The sequence below is a fragment of the Lithobates pipiens genome, unplaced genomic scaffold (assembly GCF_037356315.1).
Source record: "Lithobates pipiens isolate NorthernLeopardFrog02 unplaced genomic scaffold, aLitPip1_a1.2 Scaffold_10, whole genome shotgun sequence".
Lineage (NCBI taxonomy): Eukaryota > Metazoa > Chordata > Amphibia > Anura > Ranidae > Lithobates > Lithobates pipiens.
In genome coordinates this window covers 221030044-221054547 of record NW_027507686.1, presented here as the reverse complement: position 1 = coordinate 221054547, position 24504 = coordinate 221030044, and the positions used below count along the sequence as shown (strand labels likewise).

At 43.1% G+C, this 24504-nt stretch overlaps 1 protein-coding gene across 6 annotated transcripts in view; it reads left to right on the top strand.

The window, feature by feature from the left end:
- Window positions 1–24504, top strand: part of DGKZ (diacylglycerol kinase zeta) — a 341151-nt gene that overhangs the window by 237365 nt on the left and 79282 nt on the right. For all 6 annotated transcript variants that reach the window (XM_077461740.1, XM_077461769.1, XM_077461759.1 and 3 more), the window contains 8 exons: window positions 21–116; window positions 6545–6627; window positions 10108–10168; window positions 15443–15556; window positions 18577–18717; window positions 20062–20140; window positions 21512–21567; window positions 21645–21707. In XM_077461740.1, the coding sequence (XP_077317866.1) occupies window positions 21–116; window positions 6545–6627; window positions 10108–10168; window positions 15443–15556; window positions 18577–18717; window positions 20062–20140; window positions 21512–21567; window positions 21645–21707 (693 nt within the window). The remainder of the gene's footprint in view (window positions 1–20; window positions 117–6544; window positions 6628–10107; window positions 10169–15442; window positions 15557–18576; window positions 18718–20061; window positions 20141–21511; window positions 21568–21644; window positions 21708–24504) is intronic.

Here is a 24504-nt window from a genome sequence, read left to right as displayed (position 1 = left end):
AAAAAATATGTTGGTTTTAGGAGCTGAGGATACGACCGTTCATTATCAGACCTTCTCCGTGCCCGCTTATGAAGCCCTTACTCGTTTTTGTGAACCCTAAGAGTGGAGGAAATCAGGTACAGACTCCTTCATTATACTAAACCATCTGCTGACAAATAAAAACCGGACAGCTGTGCATTCCTATGGACAAATGGATGTAAATGGACATTGTCAGTTTACATCAGTTCTTCATCCACTTCCGTTCAGAGACTTTTTTTTTTTAAATGGAACAAGTCTGACATTTTTTTCCGTTTCAAAAAACCGAAGTGGATGAAAAACAGGATGTAAACAGATTATCATCATCTGTTTGTTTTTCTTCCATTCCGTTTTTTTTTTTTACCAAATGTTTTAGATTAACTAATTTAATTCAAATGAATATTTTAATGTACTTTATGAACCAAAAGATCCTGTGATCCAGGTAGTGGTCAACAAAGAAAGTGCTATCATCTTCATCTACTGTCACCCAGCATGAAGAACTGACAAAGATGGATGAAAAACAGATGTAATTAAAGTCAATTGTTTTTTTAGCAAAATGTATGACGCCTATGTGAAAGGGACCATATACAGTGCCTTGTGAAAGTATTTGGCCCCCTTGAACTTTTCAACCTTTTGCCACATTTCAGGCTTCAAACATAAAGATATAAAATTTTAATTTTTTGTGAAGAATCACCAACAAGTGGGACACAATTGTGAAGTGGAACGAAATCTATTGGATAATTTAAACTTTTTTAGCAAATAAAAAACTGAAAAGTGGTGCGTGCAAAATTATTCGGCCCCTTTACTTTCAGTGCAGCAAACTCACTCCAGAAGTTCAGCGAGGATCTCTGAATGATCCAATGTTGTCCTAAATGACTGATGGTGATAAATAGAATCCATCTGTATGTAATCAAGTCTCTGTATAAATGCACCTGCTCTGTGATAGTCTCAGGGTTCTGTTGAAAGCGCAGAGAGCATCATGAAAACCAAGGAACACACCAGGCAGGTCCGTAATACTGTTGTGGAGAAGTTTAAAGCCGGATTTGGATACAAAAAGATTTCCCAAGCTTTAAACATCCCAAGGAGCACTGTGCAAGCGATTATTTTGAAATGGAAGGAGTATCAGACCACTGCAAATCTACCAAGACCTGGCCGTCCCTCTAAACTTTCAGCTCAGACAAGAAGAAGACTGATCAGAGATGCAGCCAAGAGGCCCATGATCACTCTGGATGAACTGCAGAGAACTACAGCTGAGGTGGGAGAGTCTGTCCATAGGACAACAATCAGTCGTACACTGCACAAATCTGGCCTTTATGGAAGAGTGACAAGAAGAAAGCCATTTCTCAAAGATATCCATAAAAAGTCTCGTCTAAAGTTTGCCACAAGCCACCTGGGAGACACACCAAACATGTGGAAGAAGGTGCTCTGGTCAGATGAAACCAAAATCTAACATTTTGCCCACAATGCAAAACGATATGTTTGGCGTAAAAGCAACACAGCTCATCACCCTCAACACACCATCCCCACTGTCAAACATGGTGGTGGCAGCATCATGGTTTGGGCCTGCTTTTCTTCAGCAGGGACAGGGAAGATGGTTAAAATTGAGGGGAAGATGGATGCAGCCAAATACAGGACCATTCTGGATGAAAACCTGTTGGAGTCTGCAAAAGACCTGAAACTGGGACGGAGATTTATCTTCCAACAAGACAATGATCCCAAACATACAGCAAAATCTACAAAGGAATGGTTCACAAATAAACGTATCCAGGTGTTAGAATGGCCAAGTCAAAGTCCAGACCTGAATACAATCGAGAATCTGTGGAAAGAGCTGAAAACTGCTGTTCACAAACGCTCTCCATCCAACCTCACTGAGCTCGAGCTGTTTTTCAAGGAAGAATGGGCAAGAATTTCAGTCTCTCGATGTGCAAAACTGATAGAGACATACCCCAAGCGACTTGCAGCTGTAATCGCAGCAAAAGGTGGCTCTACAAAGTATTAACGCAAGGGGGCCGAATAATTTTGCACGCCCCACTTTTCATTTTTTTATTGGTTAAAAAAGTTTCAAAAATCCAATAGATTTCGTTCCACTTCACAATTGTGTCCCACTTGTTGGTGATTCTTCACAAAAAATTAAATTTTTATATCTTTATGTTTGAAGCCTGAAATGTGACAAAAGGTTGAAAAGTTCAAGGGGGCCGAATACTTTCGCAAAGGCACTGTAGGGGAAGAGGGAAGGGCTTGCAACAGTTAGTGTGTGCACCTTTGCACCTTTATGCCCCGCAAACAAGATCGTCCGACTTTTTTCACTTGCTAGTCGCATGTAGAAATTGAATAGGTTGCTAAAGTTTCAAAAATTCTCTTATGACAGAATAAAAATTCATAAGGGATTTAAAGGGATTGTAAACCCTCAAGGTTTTTCACCTTAATGCATTAAGGTGAAAAACCTCCTTTAGTGTAGCAGCCACCGAGTGCCCCCGTTTTACTTATCTGAACCCGGTCTTTCCCGCACTGGAAACGAGCACACCAGCTCCAGCCAGTGTCTCGTATACTGAATGGATAGATTGATAGCAGCACAGCCATTGGCTCCCGCTGCTGTCAGTCAAATCCGTGGGAGCCGGAGGAGGGCCCCGAGTCCTGCTGTCTGTGTCAATAGATGCAGGACAGGGGAGTGTGCCCACATGAGTGCCCCGAGGGAGAGCGCTTCTCCGACGGGGCACTTGAGAAGAGGAGGAGCTAGGAGTGCCTCTGAGGGACCCCAGAAGAGGAGCATGAGGGCTACTCTGTGCAAAACCAACTGCACAGGTAGGTAGGTAAGTATGACATTGTTTTTTTTTCATCCCCAAGGTGTTTGTTTTTTTAATTCACCTTTAGATATACTTTAAAGCGGGAGTCCACCGGGACTCCGCGTTTTTTTTTTTAAAAGCCAGCAGCTACAAATACTGCAGCTGCTGACTTTTAAATAGTGACACTTACCTGTCCAGTGCGCCCGCGATGTCGGCACCCGAAGCCGATCGCTCGCTCGTCTATCGGGTCCTGCCGCCGCCATCTTGGGTATGGGAATCAGGAAATGGAGCCTTTCGGCTTCATTTCCCGGTTCCCTACTGCGCATGTGCGAGCCGCTGCCTCTGGGAGCTGTGTGTTTCCCAGCAGGCAGCGGGGCACTTGCTGAAGGGGGCGGGCGCTTGCGGAAAGGGGCGTAATGTACGCCCCTTTCCGCAGAGAGCTAGCCCGGAAGTGGGTGCAGTTACCTGGATTATCCAGGTAACTGCACCCCCCTCCCCCCTGAAAGGTGCCGATTGTGGCGCCGGAGGGGGGGGGGGGATTCCGATGAGCGGAGGTCCATTTTAGGGTGGACCTCCGCTTTAATGTGCTGTAGTGTATTTTTATTGTATTTTCGGTAGGGCTGTTACTGATTAAAATTTTCGTGTTCGATTAATCGTTTTTTTTTTTTTAATCGACTAATTTCCATTAATTATCACGCACATACAGAACCAAATACTTTTAGCTGATTTAGCACCATTGTTATGGCAACGCCCGAAGCCGGACATAGCGGGCATGGCTAGGACGTCACACCTCATAAACTCAGCCTTACCGTGCCCATAATGCAGTCTCACCGTGCCCATAATCTGAGATTTACTGTACCCATAATTGCAGCCTCACCGGTCCCATAATTGCAGCCTCACCGGTCCCATAATCGCAGCCTCGCCGGTCCCATAATCGCAGCCTCGCCGGTCCCATAATCGCAGCCTCGCCGGTCCCATAATCGCAGCCTCGCTGGTCCCATAATCGCAGCCTCGCTGGTCCCATAATCGCAGCCTCGCTGGTCCCATAATCGCAGCCTCGCTGGTCCCATAATCGCAGCCTCGCTGGTCCCATAATCGCAGCCTCGCTGGTCCCATAATCGCAGCCTCGCTGGTCCCATAATCGCAGCCTCGCCGTGCCCATAATCGCAGCCTCGCCGTGCCCATAATCGCAGCCTCGCCGTGCCCATAATCGCAGCCTCGCCGTGCCCATAATCGCAGCCTCGCCGTGCCCATAATCGCAGCCTCGCCGTGCCCATAATCGCAGCCTCGCCGTGCCCATAATCGCAGCCTCGCCGTGCCCATAATGGCTGCCTCGCCGTGCCCATAATGGCTGCCTCGCCGTGCCCATAATGCAGTCTCACCGTGCCCATAATCGCAGCCTCACTGTAGTCAGTGCCTGTGCCTGGATTACACAGTCTGCAGGCATCTCCCGCTGTGTGTCTCTGAGCTGAGTGTGAAAACTTTGGCCGCACTGTGAGAAGTCCCGCCCTCCTCTTAGATCAGCTCGTGTGATAAACACTGTGTCTATCACACGAGCTGATCTAGGAGGAGGGTGGGACCTTTCTCACAGCGCGACCAAAGTTTTCACACTCGGCTGGGAGACACACAGCGGGAGATGCCCACAGACTGTGCATGACGTATAGAGGAGGAGGAAGAGGGTTGTGTACTAATGATCAAATTATCGTACGATCGTTTTGAAAGCGGTATTTTTTGTATGATTTTTGGATCGTGTGTTCAGGGCATTACTTATGTTTTAGGTCTTGTTGTAGGCACTGCAGGTGCAAAAAAATAAATGTATATATGCCTTTAAATCCAGTGAGCTCCTAAGATCCTGTGTATTCTGCCTTTGCTACACTGTAACCCCAAGCAGCATTGCCCACACCTGCCCTCCAGACTACAGAACACCCCCCTCTATATACAACTCCCCCCCCCCTTTTTTTTTTTTTTTTTTTGTATTCTCTGCACTCTGTCCCATCAAGCACAAGCATGTGATAGCAGTAAACAAACTGTTGCCAACTTGTATGGGAGGGGATGGAGTGTAGGGAATACAAACAAGGTGGGGCTGCATAGATGAGAAGAATATAAATATAATAACTCTACACCAAAGGTGTAATAAAATATTTTATACAGCTGCAGAACTATGTTCTCTGTGCTGTGTGCAAGATAATTATGTGTGTGACGCTATAAATATTAAGAGTTAATTACCTAAAATAAGAAGAATGTTATTAGAGGGAATTGAGTGTATGGGACTGCCAACATCCTTAAAACATGAAAAAAAGACATGCAACAAGTACCGCAAAGGTCACCCCCTTGGACTTTTAAGGCAGAAATAGGAGTAATGCAGTAAGTAAAAGGCAGCAAAGTGCCACTGTTATTGAGTACACAATATGTAATACATTTTATAGACCTGAACGGTAACGTTAAAATATAGAAGATATACCAATGAACCAGTTCATATATAAATGTGTATATCAAACCCAAAGCCTATAATCCAGGCATTGTCGGAGTCGAGCTGAGGTCAGTCCATGAAGGTTCGTAGCATGCATCCCGACATGTTTCAGAAATGTATTGGTATATTTTTTCCTTCATCAGGGGAGGTTTACGTTTGGGTGACTTTATCTTTATCTGCAATGTTAATATAGTTACATAATTGTACTATAGTGCATAAAAAGCAGGTAGTTTTACATAGTGAACTATATGGTATTTAGACTTAAAGGTACTTAAATATAGGGTTCATTGAAAGGACATGGGGCTAGCGAGAGCATTGCCCGCATTCTCCACCAAAAGAAAAAAAAGAAAGGACGTGGGGAAATAATAAAAACAATTGTAAGGCATCCGCATGTACAACATAGGTAAACAGGCATGCAACCCCGGACTGGCCACTGATTCACATCCACAAGAGACGCTCTGATGGCTACACCAGCAAAGAGGTAATACTGTCTAAAAGGCCATAAGAAAACAAAAGAAAATCAATCAATGTTTTAGGATTAGTACACACAGACACAGTCAGTGTGCATGTAGCAGCAAAACGGGCATATATTGGCCAGAGTTGCCTGTATTAAGTAGTACATTACTTTTTAATACACAAGCAGAGACAAAACAGCGCCAACCTAAGTGCAGAAATATAATCCACGTTTGTTTATTACAATAGTAATACACTTGCGCTTTGTGATCACCCCTTCTTTGGAGTACTGTGTCGCTTATCAGATCAACCATCCAAACATTTTTAAATATGATGTGCCTGCTTTCTTACTACAAAGAGTAGTGAGTGTATTACTATTGTAATAAACAAACATGGATTATATTGCTGCACTTAGGTTGGCGCTGTTTTGTCTCTGCTTGTGTATTTTTCTAAAGGTGCCTTCTACCCTTCAACATGCTGCCTCCGTCTTTGTGCAACAACATCCTAATGTTAACCTAACACTTATTGACCGATCACAGTGTTTTTTAACAGTATTTTTTTTTAGCAGTTATTGATCCTTGGACATTGTTCTCTGAACTCTAGCAAGTTTGGATGACAATCAGTAAAACAGAATTAAAACCAGGCTAAATCCATGTTTGGCCACACCCTTTGAGTAAAGATTTGATGGAAAATTGTAGGCCAACACAATATTATTTTTTTCTGTCATCTACAAATAGAAGCCTATACAAGTTCATGTAATTGCATTCGTTCTTGATGGTAAACGCAGGTTATAAGTTATGTGATGTTACTTTTGCTCACACAGGGTATAAAGATCCTTCAGTCCTTTATGTGGTATCTGAATCCACGGCAAGTGTTTGATCTATGTCATGGTGGCCCAAGAGAAGCGTAAGTGTTTAAATTAGGCTATTAGCCATTTTATTATGTGAAACATTTTCCTTTGAAATTTGGAGCCATTATATAAAAACATGAAATGTCAGATTGTGTGTAGAACAGATAAAATCTTGGAGGAAGTATTACTCGTTCAAAATCTAGCGCATAGTATGACAGTGTGTGGACCTTTTGTCTACAGTTCCCATCTACAGTTCCCAGTAGGATGGGTAGGTTCATCTTAACCCTATGTTCACGCTTATGCGGTTTTTAGTGCATTTTGCAGTTTGCAGAAACGCACTCCAGTCTATTTAACATGGTTTCCTATGGTACACGGTGACGAGCAGAGCTTTTTTTTTCTCTTGAAACTGGTGGCTGCAAGCGGCGTGATTGTACGATGGATCTACATCGGGGGACATTGTTTTTTTAATAAAGGACTTCTCAAGAACTTGTACTGTCTTTTTTCACTTTTACCTTTTTTTTTTTTTTTTTTTTTTTTTTTTGGTGAATGGGTCGGTATACTATGTACCCCACACTCATTCGCATTGGAGGGGGACTTGTTAAAGAGGGCTTCCAGATTCTGATAAGCCCCCCGCCCGCAGACCCCCACAACCATAGACCCATTGACATGGGGTCAATGTCCTTTTCGGGTACATCAAAAACGCAGGTTTAAAAACCCACCACGAAATGCCCTGGAAAAATGCATCAAGCGCAGGCCCCATAGATGTAAACCTAGACTCAAATTACATAGGGTGTAAAAAAGACACAAGTCCATTGATACCAGGGGTAACCAAACTTCCCAAACTAAGGGCCACTTTACCCCCTTCAGACTTTAGGGGGGCCGGACTGTGGCCATTGGGAGTAGAAAGTGTACTGGCGTCGTTTACTGGGAGTAAACCGTGCATCTTTGGCATTAGGGGGAGGAATAGTGCCCCGTCATTGGTTTCAGGGAGGAATGTTGCCCCCTTGCTGGTGTCAGTGGGAGGGGTAGTGCCATGTTGTTGATGCCAATAACAGGAATTATACCCCTTTGTTGGTGTCAACGGGAGAAATAGCAGCTTGCTTCAGTGGCAGGAAAAGTGCCTCAAGGGCTTGATTAAAAGCAAAGGGTCGCAGTTTGGAGACCACTATGGTAAACTAAATGAAAAACTAATAAATACATTGAACACCTCAATATACAGAACCATATATCCACAGTTGAACCAGAGGAAGTCACAAATTATAAAGGATTGTCCAGTTTCCTCCAACGGGGAAAAAAAATCCTTCCTGATCCTTTAAAGTGGTAGTAAAGTCCTCTTTTTTTATTTTTTTTTATTTATATCTACAGGTAAGCCTATAATAAGGCTCACCTGTAGGTAAGTAAATATCTGCTAAACGTGCAGCGCTTTGGAGATATTTACTTTATGAGCAGCCGGTGCACTCCACTCTCAGTGGACGACATGCCGCGGGAATGATGTCATCGAGGCTTGGCCTTTCAAACGTCCGGAACCCAGAAGGAAAACTAGGTGAAGATGGAAGCCCTGATAACAGTGAAAGTGTGCTGCTGCAGGGCTTCATTTTAAGGTAAGTCTTTCATAATGTGGTAGCATGTGATGCATACTAGCACATTATTCTCCTAACTTGCGGGGGAAGATTTTTTTTTGCTTGTTTTTTTTGCAGTTTACTACCTCTTTAAGGCAATGGCATAGTCCTTAGATCAACTGTAAATAACCTAAAAAAATTGGGATTTTATGGGCAATAAAAAATATACATAAATTGTGCAAAAATGTTTATTTATAGAAATTGGTTAAAAATCTCTTGTGTTGGAAATACAACACATCATTGAAACGTTGTAAACATGGCACTCCTGACGTGCCAATGTTACAAAAAAAAAAAAAAACACAGCCCATATTAGTAAAACATCAATGCAAATTCATACAGTTTGAATTTGTTTTGATGTTTTACTAATATGGGCTGTTTTTTTAGAGAGTGGTATCATTCCCTGAAGAAGATTCACAATATAATTTTAAAATGCGTTGGATATCCTCCTCTGCAGCGTTTCCTATCAGAAACCACAAATAAAGGGAGCAGCAAGCAGTCCCGGACTACCACTCTATGGTTTAAAATAGTCTTGTGCAAATGTCTGCAATTTTTATTCGTTCAGAGTGCCATGTTTACAATGTTTGATGGGTTGTATTTCCAACATGAGAGGTTTTTAACCAGTTTCTATAAATAAATAAAAAAATTTGCGCAATTTATGTATATTTTTTTATTGCCCATAAAATCCCAGTTTTTTTTAGGTTATTTACATATTATCAAGGGATGATGGCAATCTACATGTGTGGTCTCATGAATCATCACAATTACTAGTCCTTAGATCAACAGTCTTTGGTTTTATTACTTAATTTTAATTTCCAGTTATATGCCGTGCATTTAGAAATGCATCCAACTTTTCTTTTTTCTTTTTTTAAACAATCAGTGGAGATGTCTAGACCTAGTTCCTGATGACGCTTATTTCATTTTCACAACTTTAACTGTAAAGATACCTTTGCATATGTAAAGATTGTCTCTTCTACAGATGCAAAGAATAACTTTGCACCAAGTTCATTATATCGACCATTTATGTATTTATACATGGTGATCATATCCCTCATTCTCCTCTGATAAATTCAGTTCAGCTGATCTTTCCTCACTGCAAAAATGTACACATAAATAACCATTTATTAAAATCACATAACCGTGTTGTACTCACAAAAGTAGGAATAAAATCAGGCTAATTATTATTATACACGATTTATATAGCGCCAACAGTTTACACAGCACGTTACAATGTAGAGGGAGGACAGCACAATTACAGTATAGTTTAATCCAGAAGGTACAGGAAGGGCCCTGCTCATAGAGCTTACATTCTAAAGGGAGGGGGTGGTGGTACAAAAGGTAATAGATGTGGGGCATAATTTGAAGGGGGTAGCTCGGGGACAGTTGTTAGGTGGGTGTGGGATAGGTTTCCCTGAATAAAAAGGTTTTCAGGGATCTCCTAAAGGTGGACAGCTTAAGGGCTGATCGGATATACCGGGGCCAGGAATTCCAGAGGATGGGAGAGGCTCTGGAGAAGTCCTGAAGGCTTATCATATACAATGCTCCAACTGGTGAGGCGGGTGAACCTACGTCGGCCACACGGTGGAAAGACGTAAGCGTTTTGGGGGTCAGACCCCCTTCCTCAGAGCTCTTAGAGTTAGTGCCCTCTTGTGTACAATTTTTCAGTGTTTGGAAAGACCGCTCAGTCGCAGGAGAGCTGAAACCATTGCCTATCACAGCCCTGTTTGGTGGAATACTAGGATTGAGTGCTGGATGGTGTTTTTTCTGTTTTGGTCTGCTGAGCTCCTCCATGCCTCTTATTAGTTTAACGGCCTTTCTCACAGTTACGCTTTCACTTAAAAGCTGTAAAATAAAGCTAAAATGTGATTATTGTAATGGGTTGTGTTCTGATTAGATAATCCTGTTTTGTCCTGTCCGTAGGTTGGAGATGTATCGGAAGGTTCCTTCATTGCGTATCCTAGCTTGCGGGGGTGATGGCACCGTAAGTTCTGTGTGTCTCTGGTAGTGTATGTCTGGGCTGTATCTGTGTTATCTAGGACCCCATGTACTTGGCCAGTCTTGTTTCCTTGTCGCTCTAGATCAGCCAATCAAACCAGATTGTCAGATGTTGCTTGGGGTTCCTTGAGCTGTGCCTGATTGAGTTCCGATTTCCTGTTGCTTGCATAGTTCCAGGACCAAAGGCACAAACAATCAGCGGCATGACACCAAGGATCTTTTTAATCTCTGTAATGGTAGCCATAACCCACTTTAATAAACAATTGATTTATTTTCCCATCGATCTCTCCTGAAAAGAGTACTTGATCAATAGTCGATAACCAAATCAATTAATATGGCACACATAGGAAAGTTGAATTCCATCTATGTTTGGAAGATACAACTGTAAGTTATCCATCATATCTATGTTTCCACCAGGCAGCCTTGTAATCTAATTACCATATTTATCAGCGTATAACAGGCACAGGTGTATAACAGGCACATTCATTTTAAGAGGGACGTTTCAGGAAAAAAAACATAAAGGGTGCCCATCTGCATCCTTATCATTGCCATCAATACGGCCTTATCAATGTCCATCTGCCGGCTCACAAGTGCCACCAATGCAGCCTCATCAGTCCACATCAATGCAACAGCCTCACCATTGCCATCAATGCAGCAGCCTCACCATTGCCATCAATGCAGCAGCCTCACCATTGCCATCAATGCAGCAGCCTCACCATTGCCATCAGTGCAGCCTGATCGATGCCCATCTTCAGCCTCAGGACAGGCTCGGGACAGAGAGGGGGGTGGTACGATTGCCGACAGAATACATACAGTGAGAATCTCCTATGATAGACAGAACAGTGGTCCAATGTCGGTCCAGGAGACGGGACTTCCTATTACAGAGGCCGCCAAGTAAACAGGAGATTCTCAATGTATGTAATATGACGGAACTCGTCCCGCCCCCCTCCCTGTCCTCTCCGAGGCAGCTAAAATTAAAGTATCGGTGCATAACATGCACACGCTATTTGCACCCGGTCTCCAGGATGAAAAAATGCGTGTTATACACCAATAAATACAGTAATTGAAATTTGAAATTATGACTCAATGTATATCAGTGCTGCTGGTTGCAGCAAACCATCAATAATTCACTTTAATCAAATTCTGTCTAAATCGGTCTGACAGGAAGTTATGGTTATTTGACCAGTTTCTCATTTGATTGAATTGCATATTAATCAGATAATAGAATGGAAGTGTGTATGGCCACTGCAAGGGTCAGTTCACATAAAATCTGCTGCGTTAAAGCGCAGTGGGTGGTGTGCGGCGTGATGAAGCGAGACAACACACAGTGACCTTTCATAAAGTTCTATTGGCTACCACACAGTGCGAAGAGGTGGGTTGTCTCCAACTGTGCTGCATGCTAACATATTGACAGATTTGATGAGCCAGAGAAACAAAGCTGGAAGATTCACTACTTGCACAGAACAAAGACTTCCTGCTGACTCAATATCCTCATTACAGACTATTCCTGTGCTTCTCTTGCTGCGCATTTCCCATCACCGTTCGTATCTCTATATGGATGGGAAATAAAGAGGATCTTGCATTTTGATGACCTACACAAAGAAGATCTTATTTATTTTAGATTAGGATTAGGTCTAAACAAAGCTTTTCTAGTAGTTTCGACCTTTTAAATAAGAGCTTTTAAGGCAGCATTCCATATTGTTTTATTATTAAGTCAGTAAGGCTTAGAACAGGGGTGCCCCACATGTGGCCCACCGAGCCCTCTGATGTAGCCCTGGGACAGTGGGTTGGCAAGCCCAGATTGTGGGTTTGCCAACCAGCCATCCCAGAGCATCAGTGTTAGGAATGAAGCCGGCGGTAGAAAAAGCAAGCGGCTGCAGAGCAGAGCCGCATAAGCCAATGCTTTTTGTATACCGCCAACGTCCGCCACAGGCGGAGTGATACCAAATGCTCTCTGCCTGGGACAGCAACAGCTGGCGATACCTAAATAGAAGACTGTTATTAAAGGTAAGTTTATTACTAAAATCACAATGTATATATGGGCATATCGGCTCTGCAGTGGTTACTGGGCTTCTTTCAAATTGATCCGCAGGTGCAGCGCAGAACACCTGCAGGTTACCTGCACTGAGCCATAGACTTCTGTTATTACCTGCGGGTTTGGTGCACTTCTAAAAGTGCACCACACCTGCAGAATATAGTAGAAGTCTATAGAAAAGTGCAGCTAACCCACAGGAACGCCATAGGTGCACTGTGCTGAACCCTTGGTGTGGATAAACCACAGCTCGGCAGTGTGAAAGCAGCCTTAGTCCCCTCTGACATGATCAGTCAGACCATATAATACCCTCCATTCACCTCTATTGAGCCAAAGATGTAAAAGGACTTGTGGCCGTTTACATCTACCAACCTAAAACCAGATCCACAAAAAAAAAATGGGGGGGGTTGTCCCCTTCCATCTGGGCAGATCAGATTGGAGGGCCCATAGAGTAGAGCGGGCTGTCTCGGTGTCCACTCCTACATATGCAGAATGGACATGGACCTGTCATCTGCCCGCTCCACTCATTGTGGCCCGTGGACCGGTTACCAAGTTGATTAAGAGGCCCTTGCTCTTCAAAAGATTGGGCACCCCTGGCTTAGAACCTCTGACAGTTTTTATAGCCTGTAGTCGCATTCAAAGAGATTTGCCTTTGTTTTTCAAAGATATAACCGGAAGTAAGCGAACCTTAGTGTCCCCATTTCAAGATACGTCCTCTACTATTACAATTCTGGTGATAGGTGTATAACTTGGGGTTTTCCTTAATTTTAGACTTTGGTCACCAGAACAAATGTTGAGGAAAGATTCCCGCAAAAGGGACACAAACAGCAATAAAATAAACCTGGTGGAGGTTCTAACATTTCCACCCTTTATGCACAACTAGAAGAAACATTTGGCTGGATTTCTACATTGAAGTATAACTAAATGCAAAACTTTACTTTCAGTTTTCAATAATGTTGTGAGGGATTCAGTTTGTATTGCTGTCTGTGCCCCCGTTAGGGAGATTTACCCCCTCTATCTGTCCTGTTTACCATTATCATTGAAGGTAAAAGAAAATCCCAAATTTGGGGTTTTCCCCAGAAAAGTAATAGGAAGGGATTTTTCCAATGGGGACATGGCCTGGGGGCCCTCAATAAAATTCTTTAATTTGCAAGGATTTCCTATCACTTCCTGTTTGGCTATTGGACAGGAAGTGAAGCGAAATCTCTGCAATGGGACACAGATGACGAGAAAAAATCTGACAGGGGTTATAACCCTCCCTTACTCTATCCAAAATGAAAATTTTTTTTTGCTATAATTCTACTTTAACTATTTGACAATAAGCTAGCTGGCCTGATAAACCAGGGACCCAGAATAGTTTGCTGTCTCTGTGCACCCTGATTTAAATGGCAGTAGATGCCATATGCCCCCTCCCACAACTGACAGCTAGAACATGCCGAACAGCAGTTGTAGCCTCCACAGCATTTTATTTGTACAGTTTTCCACATGTGACTGTCAAATATAGGAGGATCCCATAAGATATATATATTTTTTTCTTAACTTTTTATATGTAAGATTTACAGGTACAAAGAGTAGAAAAAGTGTAAAGGTGGTTAGATCCAAATCTTCCAAAATACACTATATTTTCAAAAGTATTGGGACACCTGCCTTTACACATGCATGAACTTTAATGATGTCCCAGTCCATAGGATTCAATATATGCGCTTCTGGAACATTCCTATAGACACACTCCTAAACCTTGTGGACAGCCTTCCCAGAAGAGTTGAAGCTGTTATAGGTGCAAAGGGTGGGCCAACTCGATACTGAACCCTACGGACTAAGACTGGGATGCCATTAAAGTTCATGTGCGTGTAAAGGCGTGTAATTTTGACAATATAGTGTATATACACAACAAAAATGTACTTGTATTTAATTGTTAGCAAATAGAAGGTGTTGGTAATCAGGCATTACTATTTCTGGTCGTTCAAGAAGTAACTGGGGAGGCAACTACCCAACCAAACTAGTCATATGTTACCTTTGTCAGCAGACATAGTGAAATGCAGTAAAATTCAGTTCAGGTTCATCTATTGACATGTTGAGGGTAATTTAAATCTGTAAGGTGTTATGCCCAAGTTTAAGAAAAAAGGGGATATTGATTTAAATCTGGTTAAGATAAAACAACGTGTTAAGAGAGAAAAGTGATTGGGGTTATGAAAGGGATCTGAAATCACTCCACCGTGGCTAATGAGGGGTCGATGGAATTCCTTCCTTGGCCCAGTCTAGGAACTCAGAAGAGAAATGAAACGGAGACCAAGAAGTCCAAGTTTGTTTGAATTGTTCTTCCCTTCCAGTTTTCTGCAACAACATTTGTTCCAGGTTCCTAATGGATTCAAGTTAATTTGCCCATTCCACAAGGGGAGATGTAGAGGTCCTTTTCTAATATCGGGGTATTACATGCCGGCCACAGCTAGAAAATGCCTGAGGACATCTTTTTGTGGATTTAAGGATTCCAGGAATCATGGAGAGAAGTGCTATCTTTCGAGACAATGGAATCTATGTTACCATAAGCGTGTAGTAAAGATTAAAGATATGTGTTCTGAATGCCTGGATGGGAGGGGGCAAGCCTACCAGATATGGAGCATGGAGCCTTTTGGAGGTGTGGAAACCCCAGCAAGCATCTGAGATTGCATGGTTATGGAGAACGGAGGGGTACCTGTGCCACCGAGTTATAATACATTTGAACCCTGTTTCATGTGTCCTAGTAGCCAACGATAATTTATGGGTCAGAATGAAGCACTTTTCCCCGTTTAAAGGAAGAGTAAGGCTAGGTTCACATATATGCGTATTGGATGCAAGTTTCTCTGCATCCAATTTGCATGATAGGCGACTGTGCCTGGCTCTCAATGGAGCTGGTTCATACAGGTCGGGGCGGCCGCGGTCTGGTTTGCAGAAGGGTCCTGTGCGTCTTTGGGTCCGGTTCAGGCAAAAATTCGGACCTGAATCACACCTGGACCCCATGCTGTGACCCCCGGCTGCACATATGTGAATCTGGCCTAAAAGATATTTTGCAGAGGTTATGAAAAACACTTTAGACAGTGCTTGTTACAAATATCTGAGTGTTGCTAGTGCAAGCATCGGGTCCCTTACATTCTTGAATTTCCATGTAATGTATATTCTGAAGCTGCTATATTTGATTGTAAGACCCCTGAGCATTTCCTTGTGTGACAGTTAACACATTTCTTTCATCAGGTGGGATGGATCCTTTCTGTACTGGATCAGCTGCATCTTTTCCCTTCTCCGCCTGTCGCTATACTGCCCCTAGGAACAGGAAATGACCTCGCCAGAACTCTTAACTGGGGTGGGGTAAGTGATGCTGTGGTAAGAGTGCTCTTGCTGGGGTGTAAGATAGACCCTGGATATAAATCAATTGTGAATGATCCAGGAGACTGCTCTTTGCTCTATGTAAATGGGTCAGAGGACTCCACCCTGCTATATATTTGTAGCAAGGTCTCCAGTCTCCTCCACTCTGAGGACTGTCAAGGCCAAAGATAGCCGACATCCTTCTGTATGTAGTGGGCTGTGGGGCATACTGATGGTGAAAGTCAGATGGTGAAAGTCATTAGGCGCCAGACACTTCTTGGATGTAAAAGAGGTTTTATTTCTCTTAACATTCCTTTTGTATTTTTGGGAGAGAGGGTTAGGGCCAGGGCACCTTTTAGGGAAAGGCCTCCAGCAAGAAGCCACATCTGCACGTGCAGGAATGCTATTTCCTATGGCAACAGTCTTTAACAGTTCCTAACACAAAGCGTAACAGTCCTTTCAGCTTCACTACAAATTCTCCTTGTAGTTCTTCCATACACTGAGCTCCCAGTCTCTCACTAGACCCTCTGATTCAGTGCCACTGAATCCCTTGAGCTCCTCCAATCTTCACAGTGGTATCTTCCTCAAACGTCACCCCTCGCTGCTGGATCCCTAGCTTGGCAATCCAGATACCTCTCAAGCTTCACCCCTCTGGCCTGCTCGGTCCCTGGCTTGACACACAAGGCTGTTTTGCAAGAGTCGCCTCCGCTGGCTGGGTCCCTGGCTTGATTCCCACTGAAGTTTCCCGACTCTTCACCATCCGTGGTTGGTGAGAATACTATTCCGGTACTTGCTTCAGTTACTCACTGTGGTCCCTGGTAATAAGGCAGATAGTCCCTTACTGGCGACAGATTCCCCTCTACCTCCGACCACGAAAGGTTCTCTGGCTGACAGAACTGTCACTTTGGTTGGACTGCAAGCCGCAATCCCAAACCTGCGCTGATCTCTTGCGTCTGAATAGGCCCTCAGACAGTCAAGCAGCCAGATGTGTCTGGGATAGGCCCCATCTCTGGCCTTGCAGCCCAGGCAATACGACACACGTCCACCCAGTCAGCCGTCCAGGTGGTGCAGAGCACCGATTACCTGACTCCACCAAATATATAGGTTCTCCCAGCAGGCCAAGGGATTCAAGAAAATCCCTGCCCATTGGCTGAGATACCCCATATATCCATAACCTGACCTTGCGTTGCCCTTCTCACATCTAGTACCACCAAGTACCCGGCCACCTAGTGGTAAAAGAAAAAAGTGCAACAAGGCCAAACTTAGGGAGATATCAATAGATCTCTGTCAACCAGGATAACTACTCCTGGCAAGCAAATTTGTGAGGAGCAACCCTGCCTAAACTACAGGGTGCTACATATTAATTAGCTGAGAAATTGTTTCTGTTATATGTAAGTGAGCCAATACTCTATTTGCTGAATAACAGTGGGCTAAGGCTAGCCATACATTTATAGATTTTTTTCAGCTAAGCTAAACCTTAAGAATGGAAGAATCTCCCCCTGCTGGCTGTTGTATTCTGACAATTGCCACCTGAAACTGCTGAATAGCCGAACAGTGACTGCGTCTGAATGGATGCACTCACTGGTTGACCAACAATCTTCTCCCGGTCTCCTTCGTTTTTTTAAATCTAAGTTATTCGAGCTGGAAGGTGACATCAAGGCATCCCATGATAGACCTATGAGACTGCTCTCTGCTGCATTTGAAGAAGTTAGGACAATGTTTTATGCTCTTATATGAACAAACTAAGGGACTCCTCTCTGATTTTTGCTGTATGTAAATTAATAGAGAGAATGCTCTTTGCTCCGTGTGAATGAACTAGAAACTGTTCTTTGCTGTCGGTGACTGAGCTGGGAGACTGTTCTTTAGGAACTGACTTGTGTTTTACAACTTGGTTACATGTGCCTTCATCTTAGCTTTTGTGATTACACCTCTGCCTAATCCTAACCTACACTGGAAGGAATATGTAGACTGCCAGTTCTGACCTCTCCCTCTGAAAATGTCAAAGATCTAATGGCTTTAAAGGCCCATTTACATTAGGATGCAGGGCAAGGGCAGTGCGATTGAAATGCAGTGCAGAAAGCCAGACGGGAACAAGAGCTCTCCCTCACTGCATTCCAATCGCACTGCCCTTGTGATCTGCTGCAGGGGTCAGTTCAAAGTTAACGACTTCCCAAATGCAGGTCACAAATGCAGTCCGTTTTGGCCACACCGGATCACATGGTACAAAAATAAAATGCGATGCAGTTTTTGCATGTTTCAAAAAAGTAGTGCATGCACTTCTTTTGGTGCTGTGCAATTTCAGCTCATTCTAAATTAATGGGGATGAAACTGCACTGCACAGAACTGCATGTAAACAACGTTACTCTGCGATTCACATGCAGTGCTTTGTGTTAATGGACCTTTATACTTCAGAATAGGTATACACATCAGGTCTTCCCACTTTGTAAATCCTGGCTTTAGTTGATATATTTCATGAACACAAGCATCCGTATATATTGCTTCATGTGACACTTCCTAAAAAACTCCTGAGGAAGCTCTTCTGAGTGAAACATGTAGTAACAAGCGGTTGTACATGTCATGAGAAATAATACAAGATTCCTTTAAATGTTTAAAGAATTGTTTAAATAAAATGTATATTTTTCTAAATTGATTATTCTATTTCCTGGTACCTTAAAAGTCCCATCTGCCCCCTTTCTTCCTCTTTTCTGTTTAACTGGGATGTGGTACCGAATTCTGCTCTCTTATCACACCCAGCTCTCAAATATACACATCAGGGGTTCAGATCAGGGATCAGAAACCATAAACAGCCAGGCAACTAGCATTTACAGAGGGGGGAGGGCGTCTGTAGTGGCATCATCCATATTTCTATTGGTGTATGTTTCCTTTGTATGTACACACATGTGCTGTGATTCAGTGTAGCATACGATCTGATGCAAACTGTAGGCTGTGGTTCACTATATATGCTCTGTGTACAAATGAGATGGAATGTGCTGAATAATTTAGCCTGTATTCCTAAATCTTAGGGTTATACTGATGAGCCACTTTCTAAGATCCTATCCCACATAGAGGAGGGAACTGTGGTCCAGTTGGATCGGTGGAACCTGGAAGTGGAGAGAAACCTCGAGGCCTGTGATGAGGATTGGGGAGAAGGAGCAACCGCTAAAGTGAGTATGCAGTTTATTTTGAAGGGCGGAAATGGGAGGCAGTCTAAAATAAAGTCCAGTGGACAGACTTAAAGTGGTAATAAACCCCCACAGTAAATTTTACATTTTGGTTCCCCAAGAGGTTTTTTCTATAGTCTGCACAGCATCTTTGCACATTGTGTCACACTTACCGAGCAAAGCAATTACTTCCAGCGATGTCTGCGCTCCCTTCCAAGGCTGGCGCTTCCATTTTTACATAGTTGTCCTTTGAGTTTGGTGTCTTTGGCCATCTTGATTGGCAGGATGGTGTAAAGCAGGGTATGCATATATTGGAATTCTGCCAGTTCAGCAGGAACCATGCGAATATCAATGTGCGTATATCTATCTTTGTAAACAGAAGGTGGTCTTTAGACCGCCATCTGTTGAATGGGCCTGCTGGAAAACCAGCATTTGATCTGCATATGAAGGGGCCTATTGAGGGGGAAAAAAACTCCAGTGTATACCCAGATTAACTCCTGCACATGCACACTGGGGGTACTTCATCCCAGAACAGAATTTTGCCAAGACTGAACTGAGCTGTGCATGCACAGCTCGCTGTACAAGCAAAATGTGCTGACAGGCAGGTAGAAGCATCTATAGAAGAAGAGATATACACTGTCTTAAAAGAGACCTGCATGTCAGCACTTTTTAAAAATAAGACTTTACTTCCATTTTAATTCCATTTATGGGCATTTCTCATTTTTTTTAGATCTTCATTTTGCATCTATCAGTGCACTTTGTGTTATTATCAGACAAGTAGCCCATGTCGATCTTAGAAGCAGTTAATAAAGCTGGCCATGCACAGTACAATCGCATTGTACAACCTCTGTACTATCACCTTTTAAATTTACCATCCTATGTGATGGCCTATCTCAATGGTCTCCAAACTGTGGCCCAGGGGCCAGATGCAGCACTTTGCTTGCTTTTATCTGGCCCTTGGGGCACTATTTCATCCACTGACACCAACGATGGGCACAATTCCTGCCAATGATGGCAGCAATGGGGCACAGTTCCTCCCAATGACACCAACGATGGGACACAATGACACCAATGATGGGGCACAATTCCCCCCAATGACACCATCATGGGGGCACAGTTCCTCTCACTGACACAAAAGATGGGGCATTGTTTACTCCCACTGATGCTGGGATATTAAATGTATTAGTGAACTGCCCCTTTTTTTTTTTTTTGTAGGGTGGAGACCCCTAACAGCCCATTGTATTTCTATCCAATCAGTCAGGTCCTTGTACTACAAAGTTGTTGGTAAATTTTGTCATATGTACCATATAGAAGGACTAGTGTTTTAACCATCCTCTCTTCCTACAGCTGCCTCTAGATGTGTTCAATAATTATTTCAGCCTGGGATTTGATGCTCGAGTCACACTGGAATTCCATGAGTCCCGAGGTATGGAAGCACTCTGTATGTTTTGGGGATGCAGTGATGGGTGATGGGTGATGGATGTGGTTGTAACAAGTGTTGTGTGCTTACAATTTACTAGTCATATTGATACTAAAAAAGGGGACATGTAGATCTGAATAAAGGAGAAATAAACTGTATTTGTTGCAGAAATATTACTGCATGAGGACCCTAGCAGCTGTGATTAGATGCATACATGCTCATAACCGTGCAGTCACTTTGCGTCAGTAGGAATTATCTTGTTGGAATCCACTACTATTATGAATTGTCTGTCTACAAAGCAGTGTCCTTCCCTTTAGGGTTTAGTAAACCTCATGTGCAGTACTCAAATAACCATGTGGTTTGTTCCTGTGAAGCATACCTGGCATGCAAAGTAACAGGCACATTCTATTATAAACTCTGTAGGCTTCCAGTACTTAGTTTCTTCTGTACTTCCCTGCCATCTGGATCTGTCGCCTGAAGTCCTCAAAGTCCCTTCAAAACTTATACACTGGGACACATTTCTGTGTGACAGCACTTGAGGCTGGAGGTTGGCCATTTAGGCACCATTTTTGGAACATTAAATGTACATATTAAAAAAACCTAACTGCCTAAAGCAGGCCATAGATTATGTGGTTATATTTTCTGCAACCACAAGTTGCAGGAAAGAAAATTGCTTAATTCCCACATCAACACAGTTAATGCTGATGGGGGGGCAATCCCTCCTGTGGTAGTATTGCATTCTCCCAGCGAGGGGGGGGGGGGGCACTGCCTCTGGCAATATTTGCATCTCAAAATTCCAACATGTTGGTTGTACCGAAGTAAATCGATTGACTTGGGTACAATCAGCCTGCCCATAGATGGATCAAATCTCAACTGGTCCCTGCTCAACCAGATGGGATTCGATTCATCTGTGTCCAGCTTAAGTCTTCTTATTGTGTGTTAAATCAACACACTGTTAAGACATTAACACAATTCAGTAATTACATATACAACTCCTGTATATTTAAAAAGTCAAGTTAATTATACATAATACACATTTTATAGCATAGTGTCCAATCCTTAAATGTCCAGTGAAATAAAAATACATAATCACAATGTGTGTGACCATTCTGCTCAACATATTTCTTCCTATTTTAGATGTTATATCTAAAACCTTTTGTATGCTTGAAGCATATCTAAATTAAGGACAAAATAGGTGATATAATGTACATTATCAGACCTTAGATTTAATGCATTTTTTTATTTTCAAGTGAATTTTGTAACAGGCCTAAAGGTAGCAACAATTAAGTGCGTTGTCGGGTTTAGATACACTGTAAGTGGCATTATTTTTTTGACCAGATCTGTTATGTGACTGGATTATTTGTTCTCTTTTCCTAGAGGCAAACCCAGAAAAGTTCAACAGTCGTTTTCGCAATAAGATGTTCTACGCTGGGGTGAGTAGATCTAGGTGTAATGATTATCACTCTCATTTCTTCCTAGTCCTTCCTACTCATGTTGTCTTTCAATGCAGACTGCGTTCTCCGACTTCCTAACCGGCAGCTCCAGAGATTTGGCCAAACACATCCGAGTTGTGGTAAGTAGACACATTTATGTTCGTTCTCTACTGTTGTGCATTGTACCACTTGGGAGGGTGACTGTGTTTTGTCCATCTTATGGAAAAGTGTCAAGAATATTTAAATCCATGCCAGAGAGTAAACATCTGCCTGTGCTTTATGTACTGTAGGTAAGTGTATGCAGACTGTCATTGTGTGTGTGTCCATGTTTTGGTGGGACAGGTGCAATTTTGGACCGCCACTAACTTAGATCTGAGCACATCATGGCAAACCAAAGCATGTTGTAGTGCAGGGATATGCAATTAGCGGACCTCCAGCTGTTGCAGAACTACAAGTCCCATGAAGCATAGCAAGACTGACAGCCACAAGCATGACACCCAGAGGCAGAGGCATGATGGGAGTTGTAGTTTTGCAACAGCTGGAGGTCCGCTAATTGCATATCACTGTTGTAGTGCTTCCGTTTTTTTTTTTTTATAATGATGTAGAAAGTGCTTTGAAGGTCTGAAAGGACCTATGAAGTGTATTCCTAACCACAATCGTTTTTGGTGGAGCATGGAAGCTTTAGAATGAGTGTTGGTCATTTCTGAATCCACAGGGCCGAGCCCGCAAGTGAGGTGTTGCAGTGGGCCAATCATTTGTGGTCAAGGCATTACCTACACTGCAGCTGCATTTTATATACAAGGGGTGTGTGTATGTGTGGCTTCTGGGTGGGAAATGCTTTGTCAACAAATGATAGGCCCATTAAAGGTGACAGCTTCATGGTAGGGTTGGCTACATGGGTGCGGAAGTGCATCCAACCGCGCCCGAGCTCATCTCTAGTTAGACTCTAGGTCAGTTTTTCTGCTGCCTGTGTCTCAGCAGGGGAAATTCTCCCTCTCTAAGGTTTCATTCAGACATGTGGCAAGGACTGCTGCTCCTCTGAAAAGCAATCCAGGTGGTGAGAATGGAGCCTCCTCACTGCCGTATTTAACCCTTTAAATGCAACACTACTGCGCCACAATGCTAGGCAGTTACAAGTCGACCCACATGTAGCCCATGTTCGTAAGTGGAAAAACTCATTGAAAGCAACATGCTGTTTAATTTTTGCCCTGGCCGCAGCACTTGTACAGTTGTGAGCAGTTGATTGTTGCCATTCAGGTGGGCGGTCGGGAGACTGTAAAACTGTGGCTCAACCTCCTGTTTTTACTCACCCATGGCCACACGTATTAACGAGCCTAATGGCCATGGTGATCATTGTTACCAGGCCAAAGATTGATGGGTCTTCCAAAATGTTAGTTGTCACCAAAGCTGAATTTTGAGGGAAAGTCTTCCAATGAGGACACCTGTTCTAATGTTCCATACGTGCACTTATAGCAGACTTACCTCCTAAAGTGCTCTCCACCAGTGAAGGAAGTTTTTCATACCCCCTTATCCATTCATCGCCACTGCTGCAATCTTCGCATGGTCGTCTTTATTCAGAACTGAGGAAGGTTTACCTTCAAAATGTGTCAGCCAGCAGGGGCCCCTGTATGGTCTGCCCTACGATCTGGAGACTGCTGGTCCCAGGACTGTATAGCCATGGGATAGAGGCCTTTATATGCGTATTTATTTCTACATGCTTGTGAGTAGTTTTAATCTTTTTTTTTTATATGCAAAATACATTTATGTGGGATGATGCACTAGCCTGGTGCACCCTCTTTTCTTCTATCCTTCTAGTATCGTTGTTTGCAGTGGCGGCTGGTGAAGTTTTAGGATGGGGGGGCGCAAGACCCCGCCCATCCACGGTTGACCCCTCCCACTTCTCATAAGCCACACCCAGAATTTGTAGAATGATATTGGCGTGTATCCAGAATTTCATTGTCCTGCAAATACAGTAGCTGTGTACATAGACATACTGTACTAACATTATCTATGTATCCAGAAATACAGGGTTATGTATAGGCATACCTGTGTATAACTGTGTATAGGCGTATCATTGCCCCAGAATTGCAGAGAGCTGTATATATATCTATGAATAGTATACATAGATATATATATACACAGCACTCTGCAATCCTGGATAATAGTACACCTATACATATAGATATCAATACAGCACTCTGCAATCCATGTGAGTCTGCAAAACCTGGATAATATCACATCTATACATAGATAGCTATACAGAAGTCTGCAATCCTAAATAATGGTATACCTATAAATACACAGTATATATCTATACAGCACTCTGCAATCCTGGGTAGTGGTACACATATATACACACAGATATGTCTATCCAGAAGTCTGTAATCCTGAATAATGTTACACATAGGTGTGCTGTTGCTCTCCTGTGGCCATTCCTCCGCAAGGCACATTACAGGGAGGACAGGTCAGAGTGGCCAGTGAAGTGTGAACAATAGGTTTTGGCAGACCAGATTTCTAGATTTCCTGGGCAGATTAGAAAAACCTGTCAGTTTGTGGGAAAAGCCCACCATGGACAAGTGACAAAACAAGTGCCCCCCCCCCCCCCCCCACTAATCATTGCCATTGAGCAGAAAGCAACCTTCCTGGAAAGGCAATATGACAAAGGTCCAAATTCTTCAGGGGCTACATATCCTGGCAGGTCTACTTTAATATAGCAAGTCAATGCAACAACCACTCAGCTCTTGCACCTCATTCAATTAAATCTGGAGAGGACTCCACCATGCACTGACTTAACCCATAATCTTCATTGTAAAATTCAGTTGGCTTCTGTGTTGCCCCAGAGCCACAACAGTCTGCATTTCTGAGCCTTCAGATTTCTCCCTCATCTGTATTTCAGCAATGCTTCAGATGATCAAGACACACGGCATCTGGAGTTCA